This window comes from Melozone crissalis, unplaced genomic scaffold (assembly GCF_028551555.1).
Source record: "Melozone crissalis strain CALT ecotype California unplaced genomic scaffold, PUWL_Pcris_2 ptg000036l_1, whole genome shotgun sequence".
Taxonomy (NCBI): Eukaryota; Metazoa; Chordata; class Aves; order Passeriformes; family Passerellidae; genus Melozone; species Melozone crissalis.
The window spans coordinates 8,986,649-9,007,616 of NW_026535814.1; the positions used below are offsets into that span (position 1 = coordinate 8,986,649).

General features: G+C 37.4%; 1 protein-coding gene across 1 annotated transcript in view; it reads left to right on the forward strand.

Annotated features, from left to right (window-relative positions):
- Positions 1-20,968, forward strand: part of OXCT1 (3-oxoacid CoA-transferase 1) — an 85,075-nt gene that overhangs the window by 38,197 nt on the left and 25,910 nt on the right. Inside the window, exons 8-13 of the mRNA XM_054283260.1 lie at positions 6,566-6,673; positions 9,241-9,352; positions 9,729-9,823; positions 10,491-10,539; positions 13,633-13,705; positions 14,474-14,549. Coding sequence (XP_054139235.1) covers positions 6,566-6,673; positions 9,241-9,352; positions 9,729-9,823; positions 10,491-10,539; positions 13,633-13,705; positions 14,474-14,549 — 513 coding nt within the window. The remainder of the gene's footprint in view (positions 1-6,565; positions 6,674-9,240; positions 9,353-9,728; positions 9,824-10,490; positions 10,540-13,632; positions 13,706-14,473; positions 14,550-20,968) is intronic.

Genomic DNA, 20,968 nt, shown 5'->3' on the forward strand with positions numbered 1-20,968 from the left:
AAAATAAGTAACAAAGTATAGCAATAATGTATTTAAAACAACATATGTTTTGTTTGCAAAAATAGCAAATTATATTCCAGTACAGTTACTGTTGTTAGCAGCTTTTGTGTTCTGGAGTGGAAGTGTTTGGGATGAGGTCAGTCACCTTATTCAGCTGAGTATGGCTTAAATAGGTTCTTCTGCTATTGATTGGCCCTTAGCAAATGAAGACCAAATTCACAGATTGTGGAAGTTTTGTTTGTTGTCTTCTGGCTCTTCTCCCGTTATTTAATTCTATGATTGAAAAATAATTACATAATACATAATCTAAAAAAACAATTTTCCAAAATTTCTATCTCCAGATGTGAGATGATTTTGTATATATTCCACATGGATGGTTATGTTTTATTTTGTGTTAAGAACCTAGGTATTGAATGCAAATTGGGTGCTTTATCACCTCATTTCATCAAGAAAGGAAAAGTCACAAAATGTGATCACAGCCAGCAGGAGGTTACTGATGACTTATATCAGAGCAACCACAGGATTTCGGAAAGAATCACTCCTTAGGTGTACCTGCTGTAGGAGCCTGGTTTGATTGGTAATGCTGGGCCTGCTGGACTGCTGGATCTTAAAGTAATCTCTCATGCTTTCAGTTCAGGTAATTTTACCATAAAATAATAGACTAAAATGCAAATGAGTGAATTTAAGGAGGTAAGAAAACAGCTATCTTCATTTTGACTTTTTAGTGGATACAGAATTATATAGACATCTTAGTGCAAGTCATCAAACAAACAAGCCCATCAATTTAATGGAAGAATTTTTTTGAGAAATGTCAGTTTCCTCATACTTTGAACATGTTCTTGAAAGTTAAGACTATTGTGTATCCTTTTTGTGCTAATATGTGACTAGCTCAGAAATTTCCAAAATGTAGTGCTATGTGTGTGGGAGACCCTCTTCAGAGACTGGTGGCTAAATTTTTCATATTCTTCCATGCATGCGCACAGCTTTACAAATACATAGCCTTTGCAGATAATCAAGTATGCTTCCTCTTTTCTTTGTGGTATATATTCTGGAGTTGCTGTGTGTGAGGATCTAGAGCTGGTTATTTACTGCTGTCTGTTTTCTTCTCTCCTGTCAGCAGGACAGCATGGAGGAAGATGTCAAATGCGTGCAATGGGAAGGGGCTGTTGAGGAAAACAGGGAGCAGGTGCAGAGAAGTGTGAGAGGAGATTAAGCCTGAGGCAACTACAAGTATAGGTGGTAATTGAGGAGATTTAGAGCAGAGAAAACAAATGTGAATTGAGTGTATTCTAGCAGGGGCTCCTGATTTAGGAGGATCTGTAGCCACATGACGAAAAACCTGAAGACAAATGTAGGAGATTTATGTCGGTTTTGCTTTCCTAATCATCAGATACAACATACTGGCTACAGATCTCACTGTTTTTTTCTGTGGTGTTTACAGAGGATAACAGTCTACTAGAAGGAAGGAAAACATAAAGGTACATAAGATCTTCAACAACATGAAACAGACAAATAAACAACTGCTGTGTGCTATTTCTGTATGGCACAGAGAAGGGAGCACACAGTGAAATTACAATAGGTAATAAGAAATGTTTTACATAATAGTTAAATTTAAGAAATGCATCAATAGAGTCTCTTGGGTTTCATGAAAACAATTAGTTCCTGGCTCATCAGAAGCTATGAAGAAGGTGATGTATGTCCAGCCTCTGACTGAGGACATCCTGCAGTTGACACATTGCTGGCAGCTGGGAGAATATAACCAGAAGTACCACGCTGCCTTTTAAGATCCCGTTGCTAAGAAGAAGGGCTATTTGGCTAAGCGGACCTTCAGTGTGCATCTTCAGTGAGACCCAGACCACGCTCATTGTGTGAAAGATTCTCTGACAAATATGAACTTTACAGGTTTTTACTGTTCCCTGCCCTTCAGTGAGCTTATGAAAACATCTGTTTGAAGTCTAATATGACCATAATGTGGTAATTGTTGATCAAAATGTTGATCAACTATTTGGTAGTTGCTTGATTTTAAAGTTATAAAAGTCTCTTTTTCAGTATGGATATTGACTGGCTAGCATTCCATTACTGTAGGATTTTGACAGTAGAAATTTCACGGTCTGTCTGATCTTGCAAAAGGAAAGAATTTGACTCAGAAGATCATCTGTTTCATCTGCCTGCTTGCAGAACTCAGTAGTAACCTGCTTTGCTTTTTTCTGTAGTTAAGAAAGTTTGTATAGTGTGTTCTTAATTTCGAGTGGACTGTCTTCAGAGTATATTTTACAGTTTTAAAATATCAAAGCTATTTGGGAAATTCAGTCTAAACAATTAATATTAACTTTTCCCCCTATTGTTTGTCATTAACCATCATGAATGGTTGGTTGATCACAGTTTCTGTGATCTTGAATGCAGACACATAAAATTTATTCTTATAGCTCTTATTATGTATTTTAATTTTTTTTAATTTTAAGATTTTATAGATATTACAAAGAATTTTTGACATCTTGACTCTTCCAGTAGTGAACTGATGATGTGTACTGATGAGTTTGTCTTGAGCATCTAAGTGGCTAAATTTTATTTCATTCCTCTTGCTTTTTTGGACATTTAACCAACTGTAATGTTTTGTTTTACTAATGTTCTGCTAGGAATGATTATTATTTCAGTTTGAAGAACTGAAATGAACTAGGATAATTAGGTTAGTGATAGAGAGATTTAATAAAGTTGGTATAAAAATAAGCTACTTAAAAATGCATAGGTTTGTTAGGCTGTGATTCTCTCCCCAACTCTTTTTTCTTTCATGCACACATGTTTTTGATTTTTTTTCTGTAATAAGGAATTAAATTGCAGTTTTTGGTTATGGCTTAGTTTTAGGAAAACAGATTTAAAAATAAGCCAGCTGAAAATATTTAAAATATCATAAAGTACATAATTGGACTGTAGAAACAGATAAAAGGAACATACTAGAAACAAAGGCTTTTTTAATTTTTGAGTATTTTGGCATAATAGTTTGTCATTGTTATTTCCTTATCAAGTTTTGGTAAGGAACCATAGTTTTCATTTTTCTTACTTTATTTATTTTTCTTACTTCCATATCTATCAAGGTTCCCTTTTTCTTTCTGTGAGCCTTCAGAAATTCTGGAATAAAACTAGAAGAATAGCTGAATTTCTGTAAGGAAAAGGAATTAAAATTGCTTTGCAAGAGAAAAGTAGATGTAAATTACCGAAGGAAGTGATATTGTGAAGCAAAGGACCACTGCCTCTGAATGCTGATACAAAAAGGAAGGCAGAAGGCTCTTGTGAATCATAGTGGAAAACAGCTTTTATGTTCTGGGTGTACTTACAGATAAACTAGTGTTTAGGAAGGACTGAATTCATTCATCCTCCTTCCACTGTCAGCAATCAGAGAAGATTTGCAAGAACACTATCCCCAGGAAGAAATCCCCAGTACTGTGAAACTCTTGAGGCAATGAAAGGATTTTTGGATCAGGCATCAGAGCCTTCCCAGAAGAGGGAAGTCAGACCTCATGGTCTCTCGTAGTTCCTTTTTACAAAATGTTTACAAAGATGTAAGCATTTTTTGTCTTTTTGTTCATTGATGAAGTGAAGATTTAAGATGAACACATGTGATCAAGGCCACCTAAAAGGTACCAGAGGATTTTGATTTTCTAATTACAAAGAGTACAGGAGGTGGTCTGCCCTGATTAGTTCCCTCTCTGTGCTTTGCCAGAGTTGGTGTCTCTTGGGTGGGATGACACATAATGATTTTTGATGTTTACAAAGATTCTTCTGTATGTTACAAAATAAAGCCTGAGGCAGGGTGAGTACAGAGAAGAAAGAACAGAAGCATATGTATGATGAGAGCAGAGCAGGAGAAAAACTCACATGCATCCTTTGAATTATTAATATGGATGTGCTCCTGCCTTTCTCTTTGAGGCTTCATCTACAGAGGTGTTACAGAGCCGGCGCATAAAGAAGAAACATGAAACCTGAAAGAGAAGTGAATACGCCCAGTTGAGGGTCCTTCCTATTGAATTTGCAGTATCATTCTTCTCTAGGAAGTTACTGGGGCAATGCCTTGCAGTGGCCAGAGGCACTAGGGTGCTGATTCCCATAGCCATCAGATATCCTGGTGTCACTTCAGCTGGCTCAGCTTCATCTCTGGCTGTGCTGATGGCAGGCAGCCCATGTATGGTGCCTCATCATTCGGTTCCCTGGGAGAGAGAGCTGGAGCACTCAGATGGCGTTTGTACTTCCTCTGCTTGAATTCTCCCTTTTCCGTGTAACGTGCTGATTATTTCACTTGCAGAACTGGAAGACAGTTAATTTTTCATATATCACATGCAAATTCTTAATCCCTTTTCAAAATTCCTCTTTACTGCTGTGGAGGTATTTGAACATATTTAATTTTAGTTACATTTGATGCTTATTCCACATAGTGGCAGAACATGGAAAGGTGTTCCAGTTGTCAGGGATCCTTAGGCTTACCTGAAATCCCTGAAAGGACAAAATACAGTTTGCAGTGTTGTGTTCATTTGGGATAATGTTTGGAAATAATAGAGGAAAAGCTATCAGGCTGACTGCTATGTCCCAAGAGACAAAATACAAACCAATTAGCAGAATGGCGTGACTGATAACAAAATCCAGTAATTTATTGTTGGATGAATAATTTATTCGGTGTATTCTATGGGGGGAGAAACTCAGTGTGTCAAGTTTTCTGACAGTATAATTCTGTTTGAGTTAGTTGAATTGTGCCAAGATTTTGGTTTTTTAATCTCAGCTGCTGCAGCAAATAAATGTAGTTATTCTGTGAGAAAGTCCAAATCAGGGCGATTAGTATTCCCTAGGCCTAGTTTTCCATCTGATAAGTGAAGATAAATATAATTAGAAACGGTGAATTTGGGAATTCTGCTGGTAGCAGATCATCTGCTTGCCTATTGCTTCATTGGAAAGTCTTGTTTCCTGCTTCTCCTGTCTTCTGAGGATGATCTGACAGTAGTCACTACGCTAAAAGTGCAATGTGCTTCAGCTGTGTGCTTCAGGAGTTTTTAATTTTACCCTGTGTTTGACTTGGTCTCCATATTAAACTTAAAATGAGTGTATAAAATTAGAAACTTCAAGTGAGATGGATGAAACTTTAGCATTTTTTCATGAATACCCAAATCAGAATTTTCAAGATACTGATTTGATTGGCTCTCCTTATCTTGTGGGTAATGGCTTTCTGGATGTGGGCTCTATTCTCCTTGAGCACCTAGGCTTGTGTTGCTGTAGCTGTTGTTGCCTTTTGCTTAGAATGTTTGCCTTGCAGATTTCACAGCACATCCTTTCTGTCTCTTTAACCAGGGGTTTTTTTGGGGATCATCTGAACCTGATTTTGTGATCATTAGTTTTTAATTTTTCTTTTCCCTCTCCTGCTTTTAGGGTGGGTTGTTTGGTTTCTTTGTTTGTTTATTGTCACATTTCAAGGCACAGTAGGAAGGTAATTTTCTATCAGATGTACTATAGATTTTAGTATTGATCATATTGTCCAGTAGGTTGTCAAATTGAGTTTTAAACGCTTTAATGTTGCTTCACTGGTGACAGCTGTTCAGAGATTTACCCTTGCCATATCCCAGGTCTTGTTTTGGAGTTATTAAGCTTTGGGGATTCCTAAGAGTTTAATGAATCTCTGGTGATACAGCAGTTTGGAAATTGTCTTTTGATCTTTGAGTACGTTGTTATGTCCTTTGTAATAGATTGTTGTATGTTATCTTTGACTATTGCTCTAGCATTACATGTTTTCTCTGTGGCTGGATGCAACTGCAAACAGCACTAACATTAGAGTCTGTTGTGTGGCAGAGTGAGATGTGCTCTGTGTACCTCAGACTTGTTAGGGAAAGCATCAGTCATGGCTGAGAGTCTTAGATGCAGGTATCTGCCCATAGCAGCGTCTCTAACTAGATCACCCACAATTCAGGCCTAGAAGGAAGGACACCCCTGTTATTGGGGCTGGTCCTGATAGGTGACATTTCAAATCTACTACAGGTGATGAGTGTCATTTTGTGCTGAATCTGTTTCACTGACTATAAAGACTTCTAGGTCTTCATCTTTTGTCTTCTTTCTTGCAACCCATTATTACAGTTCAAATGTTTTCTATTTTAGTTTTGAGTACACTATGGAAAACTTTTGTTTCATCTTCTGTGTTTATATCCTCTAAATTAATACTTCTGCCTTATATTTATGTATTTTGTTAGTAGCATATTGTTCTTCTCTGTTTGGGCAGAAATTTTTTGTAGTTACAAACAACTCTGATGTAACTGATATACACAGTATTATTTCTTCAAGTTGGCCATACAAATGGGCTGGTAAAATTATAAATTACTTTCAATTTTTTGTAAAGAAATATATTTTGAAAGAAGAGAGCAGATAAGCGGATAAGTTAATCTGTTTTAAAGACTATATATTTTGTCCCACTCATTAGTTTTCTTGACATCATTTGCTGTAAATTTAATGTTTCATTTCAAAACTTTATTGGTATTAAAACCTCTCGTTGAATAATTTTTTCTAAATCTTTTCCCTTTTCTTTTTTACTCTGTAGGTAGAAGAAATCGTTGATATAGGAGCATTTGCTCCAGAAGACATTCATGTTCCCAAAATCTATGTTGATCGTCTGTTACAAGGAGAGAAGTTTGAGAAGAGAATTGAAGTAAGTAGCTGAGCTTCTCAGTCACAACATATTTCAGCTTGGGGTGTATTTAAAATTTACGTGGTGTTTAGTCTAGCCACCAAATCTTAACACTGAGAAAATAGTGTGAGAAAGACCCATAAAGTTTTGCTAAAAACTGGAGCTTAGATAGGTACTTAAGTAGTTAGGTGGGGGCCTGAGGATTGAGCCTTCTTTCTTTCACTACAGACTCTCTGGTTCAGTTCCTGAATAATTTAGGGCAGCTGCCTGTAGCCCTGGATGACTTTACTGCAGTTGAAAATCTAGTAGAAAATGCTACTAAATTCTCCTTCCCTCTCAGTTCACCTGCTGTAGATATGACAAGGGGAACACCTAGACAAGGATCTGACTTTCTTTTCCACTGGACAGCTTTTGATGTGGGCATGTAGGGCCAGCCTCAGTCCCTTTTGTGCTGTACATTGAATTATGTTATGTTGCAAAGGTCTTGCAAACCTTTGTTCCCTTTTCTTTTATCAGGGACTTTTCTAACTGGTGGCCTTTCTGGTCTGAATAAAAGATGTCAATAGCTATTAAAATTGCTGCAATAATACTCCACCACTGAAAACACCCAATAAAATTATGATTATGTAATTGTTCTTTGTTGTTTCTATGACTTTGTCACACTCAGGCTATGTCCCTATATTGATTTTGGTGATGTGACAATGCTTTTAATGTGCAGCTGAAAATTCTGTATTTCTTCTGTGTCTCTGTAGTCTGGAGGTGGGAATTGTTCATCAGATAAGCTGGTAGAAGGGAAGATATATGACACAAGGAGAAAAAATCTGTGGGAAAAAAAGTGCAGAAATGGATTTTGATAATTAAACTTCTGTTATTAAAATCAAAGCACAAGTCCCAGGAAGTTGTACAAGCCTTTTCTCTGAGCATTCTCTTTTGTGAATACTAAGGTTAAGAAGCTCTTTTTTTAATTTTGTCTGTTCATTCTGCAAAAGCATCTTGCATGTTGTTGAGTAATTGACTGCAAACAGATGTGTCAAACCTTTTTTTTTCCCTCTGGTTGTGTTGGGTCAGATTGCAATTAATGGCCTGTTTTCTTCTTCTGAATGGCTGCATTAGCTCCCAGAAAAGCTTTTTACCTTTTATGACAGAAATAATTTTTCATTTATTAAACATTGCTTCTGCTGCATCTTGGCTGCGTAAGTGAATATCTATTTAGTCAATACCTACTGAATACCTGGTGAATACCTACCTCATCATCTGCCCCCTTCCCCATATGCTTCAGGAAAAAAAGGGGGCAGGGGTGAGGGAGAAAGCTACTATAAACTGCCAAGCAAAATTGTAACAGAGATTAATTTTGATTATGCAATTTTGTAATTCTGGCAGTGGCAACTCTTGCTTTTATAGGAAGGAAATGGCAGATTTATTTACTCTTCTGTTAAATTTTATAAATCGGCTGGCTGTATACAGAAAAGCAGTGGGTATGGTAAGTGGTGAGAGAAGATGAAGAATGTAAGAAATAAAGAGAAGCTAGTCTGTCATAATTCTTACTGGCTTTAAATAGCAGTTCCTACCTAATATAGCTTAGAAGTGGTTTCTCTAGCACCAGCTATAATTTCTATCCAGCCTTCTCTTTGCTGTATAGAAACCCTCTGTAATTGTTCCTACTTTATCAATCTACAAGCTAAGCAATTCTAGGGAAAATAGCCAAGGCATAAAAAGGAAGGTGATGGGAAATTCAAAAGGATTTATATTGACTGTTTCTGACTGCCTAAGGAGAAAGTGACTCTGCAAAAATTCTTTTGTGGTGATGAAAGGTAACAGGATAATTTTTTTCTGATGTGTTAATTGTAGCCTGAAGTAGGAGAAGATAGGAAGACAGGAAGACATATGGGGGTGCAGGACATGATGTTTCCCAGATGAATTTTACATGCATAGGAGAGATGTGCAAAGAACATAATCTATGTAGACAATAATTTAAAAGAAAGATGTTACGAACTTCTTAAATGTCATGGCATTTTCACCTGCATGTGATTTACAAAACATTAACTTAAGATGAGAAAATACCAGGAAACAAATTCATGGGGTGTGCAAGATTGTAGAGAGTTATGTTTGAAAATTTTGATTCTTAGCTCCCCAGTATCTTTAGATGAATGGCATTTGTCTGTTTCATCCTTATAAATCTAGAACAGCTCATTGAATCGAATGAATGCAGAAAGAGAGCAGTATTTGTATTTTTGGCTGACTTTTTACAAATCTATTTAGGTATCTCTGGGGTAATGAATCTGAGACTTGCTAGTATTTTCACTAGTGCTTGGTGCCTTCTTCACCACTTTTCTTTGTATCAGTCTTGGCAATACAGAGAAAGAAATAATATTTTGCTCTAAGGCTGTCGCTGGCAATTTTTGATGACTCCATTGGCTTAGCTAAGCTTGAATGCATAAAATAAAAGGTCAGGTTTTTTTGTAGAAGATGAGTAAATAACTTTATTCTTAAACCAAGTATCTCAGTGCAATCACAAATCAAGCTTTTGTGTCTTGAGAAGCAAGAATCTGGATTCTAATCTTTACTTATGATTACTTCTTACTTTGCAGCGCTTATCAATCCGAAAGCCTGAAGACTCAACAGCCAAGCAAAAAAAAGGAGACAATGTGAGGGAAAGGATCATCAAACGGGCTGCATTGGAGTTTGAGGATGGCATGTATGGTATCCTCATCCACACACTATAGATGTGCTATAGGTTGAAGTGATTGCTGACTAGAATAAAAAACCCATCTGGTTTGTTTAGAACAGGTTGATTAATGTGCTCGTTGTCTTTACCGGACTCTGAGGTGCTCTCATTTTATTAATACCCAGTTGAAGTAGAAGTTGCACATTGATATTTTTATCATATATAGGATTTGACAGAATGCAATTAGGCAGTCCAAATGGCAAAATAATTAATCACAAATATGAGGTATTTAAGTAAAAACAAAAGTGCTTGTGAGTGGAACAGTTCTAATCAGCTCATAGTATAGAAGTAATTTTTTTTTAAATTTACTAGTTTGCAATAAGTGTTTCTGCCTTAACCGCCTTTTTTCAGCTAATCTGGGTATTGGTATCCCACTGTTGGCCAGTAACTTCATCAGTCCAGACATAACTGTTCACTTACAGAGTGAAAATGGAGTCCTGGGTTTGGTAAGGATATATCTTGGTCAGTTATTATAGTGTTTTTATTTTGCTGTGGCTGGGTTTTATTTCCTGTGTGCCTCCAACTTGATTATGATATTGCTAAAAATATATATGCTATATTATATCATTATATAATTCTCACTCTGCTGCAGAGAAGTTTTCTAGGAAATGCTCATTTTATGCTTATGGTGCTACTTTGCTAAGGATGTCCTTAAGTTTCTGGACTCAAACCATCAGGAATTTGCAAGACTAAGCATTGTAAACCTTAGCAAACATATTTTTAAATAAAGCTTAAAGTGAATATTATTTTTACTGTCATATAACTTTATGAAGTTGCAGTTATGACCTTTTTTTGAAAAATGTGTGTCACTTAGATTAAGAACAAAAAGAAACTCAAATCAAACAAACCTCGCACTTCATGATTGTTTTGTAATTCTAATATCCTTGAACAATAAGTCCTAAAGACCTGATATGTTACTTGATATAAACTGTGGCTTGTAATGTCAGGATGTTTTCCGGGTAAAAAATAGAATTCTGATTTAATAAGATTAAAAAATGCATGTCTGCCATGACCTGGTTTTGGTAATAAGCATTGGAAATAATATGGCAATTATTAATTGTATTTTAGAGATATTTTATTATAATGCTTGACATACATCTGTATTGTTGTCAGGGTCCTTATCCACTTGAAAATGAAGTAGATCCAGATCTGATTAATGCAGGTAAATACTTTAATTAAATTTAATTAATGGAAAAAGAATAACCATGTTAATTTAATTTTTTTCTTTTGATACAGTATTTGAACCTAGAGACCTGTTTTATTTGATAATAAATATTAATGCATTTGTCTTCTTTTAAGCGATAATCTTCTTCTTTGGGGAGAGACTGTCTTCCAGGCCCATCAGTAAATGGTTAAATCATCCTTTTCAGAAGTGAGATTGTTTTGAGCAGCATGTAAAGGAATATGGGTTTGTTTTCCTGCTGCTTTTCCTTGAGTCTTCTAGAAAATGGTCTTCAATGATTTATGTTTGGGACATGTATTAAAACATCCTGTGTATAATGGCTTGGTTTATTCCCAGCCAGGAATATAACTCATTTGCATTCAGAGAGGGAGTGGTAGCCAAGGCAGTGGGAAAGAGCTGCCCAGCTGGCATCTGGCACCCCAAGGGCACTGCTGCGGGCCGCGGCTTTTGCCACTTTTAGCAGGGAATGGCAATTCTCACATACTGTCGTTGCCCAGCTGCTTTAGGGCATTTCACCTCAGAAGATGCTATTCAATATAAAAATGTAAGTTTCTTATGATTTAGTGCACCTGTCTGATTTCTATTTTTTTCATGGAAAAGTTGTGCTTGTGTACATTTTCTGTCTTCATGTAAAAATACACTTAAATATTGCATTGTGACAAACAGAAATATGCCTTGTGACTTTGTCATTGATATTAATGGTATTGATTATAGACCTGACATTTTAGACTTGTTTTTTCATATGGAAAAGATACAAATTTCATTTTTTTATTCAAATATACACATGCATACATACAAATACATGTATGGGTGTCTACATATGTATTTATACAGAGAGTACTTTTCTCAGTGGCTGTTAGCAAGTACAATTAAACTCTGAAAAGTCAAAAGGAGATAAAGCACTGACATAAAATGATTTTAATTTAATATCAGTCCAGCAATTGTTCACTGACGTGAAACATTTGCTGCTTGGCTCAGCTAAATGATGCTTATCATAGCACTAGGTAATTGCCTCTGTTACTATATTTTAAATGTGGAGTTATTTGAGGCCATTGTCTGGTTTGAAATAAAAAATCATTTAAGAAATTGAGTCCAGCATTTCACCAGTACATATGTAATTGTTTCAAGAACTACAGGAAGGAATATGTCAGAGGATTCACTGGAAGAAAAAAAATACTTAGAAGAAAAAAATACTATGAGTGAAATTATATGCATGCATTTTAGAACTTAAGTTTTAATATGGGTGTGTATGAAAAATGAACATATTAACAGAGTGACAGTGAAAAAAATATCCAAGAACTTAATAAATTATCTGAAAAAAATTGTGCTTTAACATGGAAATTGAGATGGTCTTGAATTGTTATTTATAGTTGATAAATATTTTTAAGAGTCAATCTGGAAGACATGAAGCTAACATAACAGGTCAGAATGCAACAAGAAAATTAGATTGTTGTACTATTGTTGATTTGATGTTAAGCAGCTTCACATGTCCCTCTGAAGCTGCAGTAAACAGGACATGGGATAGACAAGCATCAGACCTACCACCAATCTACCATGTGAAGAAAACAGAAGCTGAATGGCAGAGAAATAGAAATTAATCTTGTTCTCATTCATTAACTGGAATGATCCCTCAGCCCCAAAGTCCAGCTCAAAGTTTTTAAAACTTATACCTGTTTTGGGCTTTTGCCAAATTTCTCTCTGCAAATGTAATTTTAATGCTCTGAAATAGGTGTGGGTTTTTTTGTTTGTTTCATTTTTTTAATGTCTCACATGAAGGATATCTTGACTGCAACTGAAAGGTATACTACTGTATTACAGCAGAAATATTTTAAAGTATTGACCTCCTGAGAGCATTTTAAGAAGTGGGTAATGTGGTGCTCTTTTTACATTATTCTGTGGTCCTAAGCCTGTGTGTCGTTCTTCTCATCATTACCTTGTCACTTTATCCTGGGCTTCTCTCTCCATGTTGCTGCCTGGAAACCCTGTTTTCTCTGTCACTGCTTTGGGTGGGTGTCCTGTAGGGAAAGATAATTCAAGCTGTCTCACCAGGTCTGAGTGTTAACATGGTGAATTCTTGAGAAGTGTGAAAGACCACTTGTATGACCTTAATTCTATACTATTCTATTTAATTTCCATACAAATGGCATAAAGTATGCCTCATATGAGTTCAACAGGTAAAGCACATATCTTAGATCTCTTATTTAAGTTTTATGCACAGTTTTTTTCCCTTTTCCCATTCTCTTAGTTAATCTCATTTTCTTTTTTCTTCTGTTTTCTGGAAACTGTTTAATGATGCATCATTCCCCTTCCCCTTTGTTGTTACCGTGTGTCACATCTTGCTAAAATATTTTGGTTTGTATATTTTCTTCTCTCTCAAGTTTACTGTGCTTCTTTTATAATTTCATCTTCATCTGTGTTTCTTCTGCCTTATCAGAGGCACCCTCTGTAAATGTTTGTTGCTTAGACTGATTCAAAGAGCAGGCAGAAGAGGAAGAAAAGGGCCCTGAACAGAGTCAAAATAAAGACTCTTCCAGGTGTGCTCCATTGCTTGCATCAAGCATTGTTCAGAGCACAGTACAGAACACAGAAGCACATTTTCTTGTGCCCTTTAAAAAAGCAAGAATATACTAGACCTGTTATTTATTTTTTTTGTATTTTTCATCATTAGCACTATAAACTGTTCAATCTGATCTGCTTGCTTTTCTTTGCAGCCTCTCTGGGTCCTGAAGGCTTTATCTTCCTCTGTTTCAAAAGACAGTTACTTCTCACTTTTTCTGTAAATGGAGCAGAAAGCTAAAATCCATAGATATTTCCTACATTCTGATGTTCCTGGTGCTTGCCTGGACCTGCTGGTGGTCAAACAGCAGGCAAGCCTATCGTTAGAAACTCTAACAAACTGCTTCACAATTCAATAGGATTGATTAGGTTTACATGGGATGTTGTAAGTGTAATCAGGCTGTAGCTGTACTGAATCCAAAGGAATTTTATAAAAAACTCTTATTTCTTGGTGAATAGCTGTGACTTCATTTGTCAAAGAAACAAAATGCATACTGTATCTTGTTTCTTTTACAGGTAAGGAGACAGTCACTGTTCTTCCAGGTTCTTCCTATTTCTCTAGTGATGAATCATTTGCAATGATAAGAGGGTATGTAGCAACACAAACTCTGATCTTTTTGAAACAGGAAAAGAATAAACTGCATCAGTGGCAGAACTCAGAAGTATTTCTTCCAAATGTGGTTAGCATTTAACAACCTGCAAAATTATCATGGACTTAATCAGTTATGGTTTACAGAGAGTTAAATCTAGCAATTGGAAATAAAAAACCACTGCACTAATAGATACCATGGTGATGTTTGTGCCTACTACCACCTGGCCATTTATAAACACATTTGTAATGACATTTTAACAACTATTTTTTGGTCATTTCCAAGTATCTAATCTGTACTTGCACTCAGTATATTTTCTTTGCTCAGCTTGCAATTGTGATCCTCATTCCACCTCCTTAATGGAAATTCAACGTCTGCACCTGTTTTTTGTTTGTTTTTTGGAAAGGAGTTTGGATGCAAACAAACACTAAATCCTAATGGCTCTGAAAAGATAATGGGTGCATGTAAATACGTTAAGGAGTGCACTAAAAAGTACGAGTTCAGAGATGATTGACTGCACATGCAATTAACCAAACCAGACAAAAGTAGGAACATTTCTGAGGCTCAGTAAGCATAAAAAGAGACATCTGCATCAGTGATACATCTAGGGGGGGAAAAAACCCCAACTACGTGTGTGACAAACAGTTGCTACATTTGTCATATGCCACCATTTTAAAATCGATGTAATGAGCATGAACAAAAGCTTGTTAAGATTTGTGGGCTGTTACTTGAACATGATATGCTAATTACACACTTTCTGTTACCAGAGGCCATGTTGATTTGACGATGCTTGGAGCTATGCAGGTGTCTAAGTACGGTGACCTGGCCAACTGGATGATTCCTGTAAGTAGGTTTTTGAACTACTGGCAGTGTACTCTGTTTAGTACAACATAAATGTAGCTGAGGACCAGGCAAAGGAGAAAAGGGCAGAAATAGAATGGGAGTTGTTAAGCTAAAAGTAGTAAAATAGAGGATATGTGTATTTTTCCTGCATACTGCTGGCACCAACCAATCCATTATCAGAAGTAAGCCTTCTAAAATTATGCTTGTGCATTGTGAAAAGTAAAACATTATTTATGCAAGTCTTTTTTCTGCCTTTTATGTCCATGCCTTTCAAATGTCTCTTTTTTTTGGCTGAGGACTGATACCTTCTCTTGATAGTGATGACTCTTGGATGGTTGTTCCTGGAGCAGTAAGTCGGAGGAAAGTGTAAACCAGGATGTAGTTCATTATAAAATTATAAAAAGTGACTGCATTATTTTTCTGTATTTCTGTCAAAAGATTGTAGCATTGCCCTTTCAAATACATTAAGGAAAAAGCAATAATACTGTATTTAGCCAAACAGACCTTCAGGTTTCAGTGATAGAAATATAAGCTAATTCCAGCATTATTTAAGCAGTGGATAACATTAAGTCATTCTTTGAACTTTGTGTTCAAGGATTAAACATTAGTGACTTTCATACTGTTGACAAGTTTGATATTTTCAATAGCTTCAATATGGTACTTTCAGATACAGTATATATCAGAGATGTCTAGAGGCAAACTTCCTTATTAGCCTTGTTTAAAGTAATGAAACATATTTCTATCTGCCTGAGCAGTGTTAAGGGCCTTGGGAAACTGAAAGATGATTAAAGGTGGACAAAAACCCAAATGAATGTCTTTGTCTCTTGGAGAAGCATTAGTTGAACCCAGAAGTCTGTGAGCAGACCTTTGAGCATGGAAGTCATGGAGCAGTGGTTGGGGCACAAAGTGCTTTTATTGAGAGGGGATGGTGTCTGACATGGGAGCCATACAAGCAGATGTGGGAGAAAGGGTTATGTGAAGGGCTAATCCAGGTGTCTGTGTGAGTAACTGTGGGGAATGAGAAGGGTTATGGCTAGGCTGAAATGGGCCCTTCAAGATCTGACCTATCAAAAGATGAAGACAGCATTTTGTATTGATAACAAGATTCATTTACACATGCATTTCTTGAAACATTGAAGCTAAGATTGATTGTGATCCTTCTCAAAATGGTGCAGATTTATATGTTTGTCCCTAAAATCACTATCTAAAAGATAGTGATTTTAGTTTTGCATTCATATATGTCAAAGAGATTATTTTTTATATCTGGTATTGCTTATCTTACCTATGAAGTTGCCTCTCAGTTCTGTGCAACCCCAAATTTATGAACAACAGGTATGTTTTCAAAATGGGAAAGTATAAAGTGCAACTTTCAAGACTGTTTGACTTTTTGTTACCTTTGAGATGTACCTTGTTATTACATACTACAGCATACATCAGATGAATCCTTGTGACTTTTGCTGTTGTCATTTTCCACTCTTGCTGATCTTTGGCTGTTTGGAAATTTACTCTGCAGTGAGCTGTATTTACTTGAGAGTAAATATGCCAATGACACTTCATAAATCCAACCAGGAGCCTTTCCAAGCAGCAGTAATTTCTCTTTGGTTACTTTTATGGAGATCTGTTGGATGGATGATTCTTAATCTACTTTATTGATGTGTTACTGCTATTCTACAGTACAGATTTTAAAAATGGGATTAACCAGCCCATCGATAAACAGGCCTCCCTGCTGTTCCTGTAAATAAGATGATATATTATAGTCAATTACATTTAATTATGGGCAAGATGTGTTCCTTTTTTAATCACAAGATTTGTGTGTGGATGATACAAAGATTGACTTTGCTGAAAACTCATAGTGTAAGGAAACTTCAAGCTGTATTTTGTTCTAACATTTTTATTTTTCATTTCGTTTTGGTTAAATACTTCTTATACACTATAGTTTTGGATTCTTGTATTGATGATATTTGCCATTTTTTCAGAGGCAAGTAATAGCTCTGTATGTTTTGAACAAGTAGCATTATGAAGCAGACCTTTCTGTCCCATAAGAGCTTGATAACACTTGAGGCCTAGTGTGTGCATATGTGTGTACATGCACTTACTATTAGGAACTGAGCTGAGGAAGTCTCATTGCAGTAATTATAGCTTTTTTTTTGCTCTTATCTGCTGACTTTTAATGGAGAGGAAAATCCCTTGAGTAAAGGAAGAAGAGGGTGTGAATATTTTAAGCACATGCAGTAAGCAATGCTGTTTGCTTAGGCAGAAGTTACTTCCTAAATACTGGCATTTATTGGTAATTTTGTTCCATTAAGCACTACTAGTTAATGGCTTTTCGTCTTCCTCACTTTGATATTTCTCCAACTTACAAGAGGGTTTCTGAGGAGGGAAAGGAGAAGGAGGCAAATTTCTGTGAATCCCCTGGGAACAGAATGAATCTGTGAGAAGTTGGCCAAGAGAGTTTGAAGAGAAACACGGAGGTCACGATCATGGGGTATGTCAGGCCACAGCAGATAACATAACCCGTGGCTGCTGGTTGTTACTAGATGGAGCCACCTTTCATTACACAAGTGCAGGACACTGGTAGCCTATCTGTGTGTCTCAGTTAATATTGGAAATTGCTGCCAGCAGAGCCGCTTCCCAGCATTTACAGAGCAGCAGCATTGTGCTGCCACACATCTCACATGTGGTTTTAAAAGCTGTGGGATTGACTGCACATATCCCTGCATGTACTTGCTTCATTTCTGTTCCATTCAACTAGTGTCTTCTTGAAACCCTAAGAACAGAAACATTCATGAAACAGTTTCTGCTGCCCTTCTGCAAGGGCCAAGTTTACTACAAAGTACTACAGTGGCAGCTTGCACAGAGTAGTGCTTTGTTTTCCCCATCCTTCCTAAGAGAACACAAGTAACTATGATTATTGTTGTGACATGTTATCAGAGGCTAAGAATAGGTCAAAACAAAACACCAGAACTTCTGCCATGTTCCCTTGTGACACCAAGGCTTCTGTCTTTTTAATATGCATTTCTGAACAACCCGTAACATTAAACAACCCTAATATGACTACTGATACAGCTGACACACTGTAGCAGCAGAAAAAGTATTGAAGCAATAGTGGAGGGTTCTTGCAGCTGAAAGTTGATCAATCTGAAAGCACAAAATGGATTAAATGTCCATGACATCATATTTCACTAGGCAGAAACTTCTTGCAGGGGAAAAAGCTAACTATGCAGTAAATCATTAATGAGAACGTAGCACACTCAGCAGGACTACAAGGATCTCATGAGTTTATGTAGGGAGAGTATCAGAAGAGCCAAAGTCCAACTTAATTTGGCTACTGCCATAGAAGACAGTAAACAGTGCTTCTATAAATACATTGATAACAAAAGGAGGGCTAAGGAAGTTGTCCATCCGTCTTTGGAGGCAGGGGGAAACATAGTGACAAAAGACATGGAAAAGGCTGAAGTACCTAATATCTTCTTTGCCTTAGTCTTTTATGGTCAGAGCAGTTGTTACCCAGGTACTGAGCACTCTGAGCTGGAAAACAAAGGACATGGAGCAGTATAAAACCTCCACACTTTGGGGGAGCTGGTCACCGACCTGCCACACTACTTGGATACACACAGTTCTATGGGACCAGATGGGAGCCATCCCAAGGTACTGAGGGAACTGGTGAATGTGCTCGCTGAGACTTTCCATCATTTTCCAGCAGTCCTGGTTAACCTGGGAGGTGCCAGGTGACTGGAGGTTTGTAGGTGTGATGGCTGTCTACAGAAGGGCCTGAAGGAGGATCCAGGGAATTGCAGATCTGTCAGCAAAGGTTAGCAACACTGGCCTTCCCTGTCAGTGTTAGGGAAGGTCATGGAATAGATCATCCTGAGTGCCTTCATGCAGGGCATACAGCACAACCAGGGCATCAGGCAGATGGGTTTGGGAAAGGCAGTTCCTGCTTGAGAACCTGATCTTCTTTCATGACAGGGTGTCCAGCTTTGTGAATGGTGGAAAGGCTGTGTATGTTGTCTACCTGGACTTCAGTAAAGCTTTTGTCATAATATCTGGCAACATAATTCTGGACAAACTGGCTGCTCAGGGCTTGGATGGAGGGACACTTGGCTGGGTAAAGAACTGTGGGTGGCTGGGCCAAGAGAGTGGTGCTGAAAGGAGTTATGTCCATCTGGGGCTGGTCACTGCTAGAGTTCCTCAAGGCTCAGTGTAGCAGCCAGCCCTGATTAATATCTTTATTGATGATCTGGATGAGGGCATTGAGTGCACCCTTAGTCAGTTTGCAGGTGACACCAAGTAGAGTGAGAGTGTTGATCTGCTAGAGGCCAGGAAGGCCCTGCAGAGGGATCTGGACAGGCTGCGTTGATGGACTGAAGCCAATGGTGTGGGGTTCAACAAGGCCAAGTGCTGGGTCCTGCCCTTGGGTCACAACAACCCCAGCCAGTGCCACAGGCTGGGACAGAGTGGCTGGAAAGCTGCCCAGTTCTGGAAGGACTTTGCTGGAGCATGTCCACAAAAGGGCAACAAAGCTGGTGAAAGGTCTGGAGCACAAGGCTTGTGATGGGTAGCTGAGGGAGCTGGGAGTGTTTAGCCTGGAGGAAAAGAGGCTCAGGGAACATCTTACTGCTCTCTACAATTCCCTGAAAGGAGGTTATAGCTAGGTAGGGTCAGCCCCTTCTCCCAGCAACTGATAGTACAAGACAAAACAGCCTCAAGGTTTTTCAGGGCAGGTTTAGAGTGAATATTAAGAATGCTTTCCTCACCAAAAAGGTTGTCAAGCATTGGACCAGATTCTCCAGGGAAGTGGTGAAGTCAGCATCCCTGGAGGTATTTGGAAGATGTGTAGATATAGCACTTAGTACCCACCATCAAAGAGGAATGAGGAGTGGTTAATAGACTGGACTTGTGTAAATTCACAAGGGCAGACAGAATACATCCAAAGGTGCAGAAGAAGCTGGCCTTTTCCTAAGGCAGCAGGCTCAAAGCCTAGCGTCCAGAAATTAACAGGCAGCCTCAGAGATGATACAGGACCTGACACTATTTAGCATCCCTATTCTCTATAAACAATACAAATCAGGAAAATAAACTTTAGCTTTATATAGCCTTCAACTGGAAAATTCAAAATTAATTTTTAGATTGCTAAGATAGTGCAGTTAGCTAACACTAAGAGAAGAAGAGAGTGATGTAATTTGTGCAGGGGGTGAAGTTTGGATACATAAATCTATACCATTCTTTAAGAAAAAAATCCTTAAATTTTAGATTCAGCAGCCTGAGATTTTAATTCTCTAATTTGGAGTAACCAAACCTAAAGGATTAAAACATTAAGAATTAAATTAGAAAAAATTCTAAGCTTTATCAAAGATTATCTGAAAAGAAATGAGGAAACCCATTTAAATTCCATAACAAATCCTTTAATTTACAGTCTGTAGAGGTTAGTATAACCTAAGACATTAGGAATATGATTTTATATGTTATTGGTAGCTTTTCTACAGAACTTCAAAGTACATATTTTGCACAGTTTTGGACACTCGGATCTCATTAGCAAAGACGTTTTTTAATGTAAAGGCAAATGGGCAACTCTGTGTCTGCATGAGGGTTTTTTGGTTTTATTTTTCCCTTTAGCTGTTTGTAGTGGCAAAACTGGAAATGCAGGTCTCCACACCAAGAGTTTGTCTTATACAAAATTATCATTTTTAATGCTGGAAGGAAGAACACCTATCCCTGATTGCGTCTCTGACTGCCTGAGAGCGCTGTAGGTCTTCTCTGAGGAGCCCTACTGCAGCCTGTTCATCACTTTGCTTCGGTAGGAATGCCTTGCATAGGGCATATTTTCATTTTGAATCCAAACACATTGTCTAGTTACTCTCCTAGTTGTCCTGGTATATCTGTGGCATTGAATGCATTAAACTCAGTGTTTTGTTTCACGATGTACAGCATTGCAAGTATTTTACCTATTAACCATGAAATGTGTGAAGTACTAAAAATGGGCTAAAATCTGTATGAATAGAAAATATGCAGATTAAATATGCTTAATGACTGTGTTCTTTTAGTATTAATACCAGGTTTTTCTCAGTAATACTATTAAGTTGTCTGATGTCTAGGACATGAGTAGGGCTACATCAGTATTTCAACAGAGGAGAAGGATGGGACTTTAAGTTAGCCACAGACTTCTTGGAAATCTACTTTTCAATAGGACATTGAAATGGGTTTAGTATCAAGATGTATTACGTTTTTGCAGACACACATCTTGAAATTACACCTACAATAATGTACCAGTTTACTGCTTATCTCCCAACAAACATGTGCCTGAAAGCCCTGCAGAGCCTTTACAGCACAAAATTATCACTATTGCAAAAGTCTTGCAGCCAAAGAGGAGAAACAGAGTGTATTATGTTGGCTCTACTTCTTCCACATTTTTGATGGTT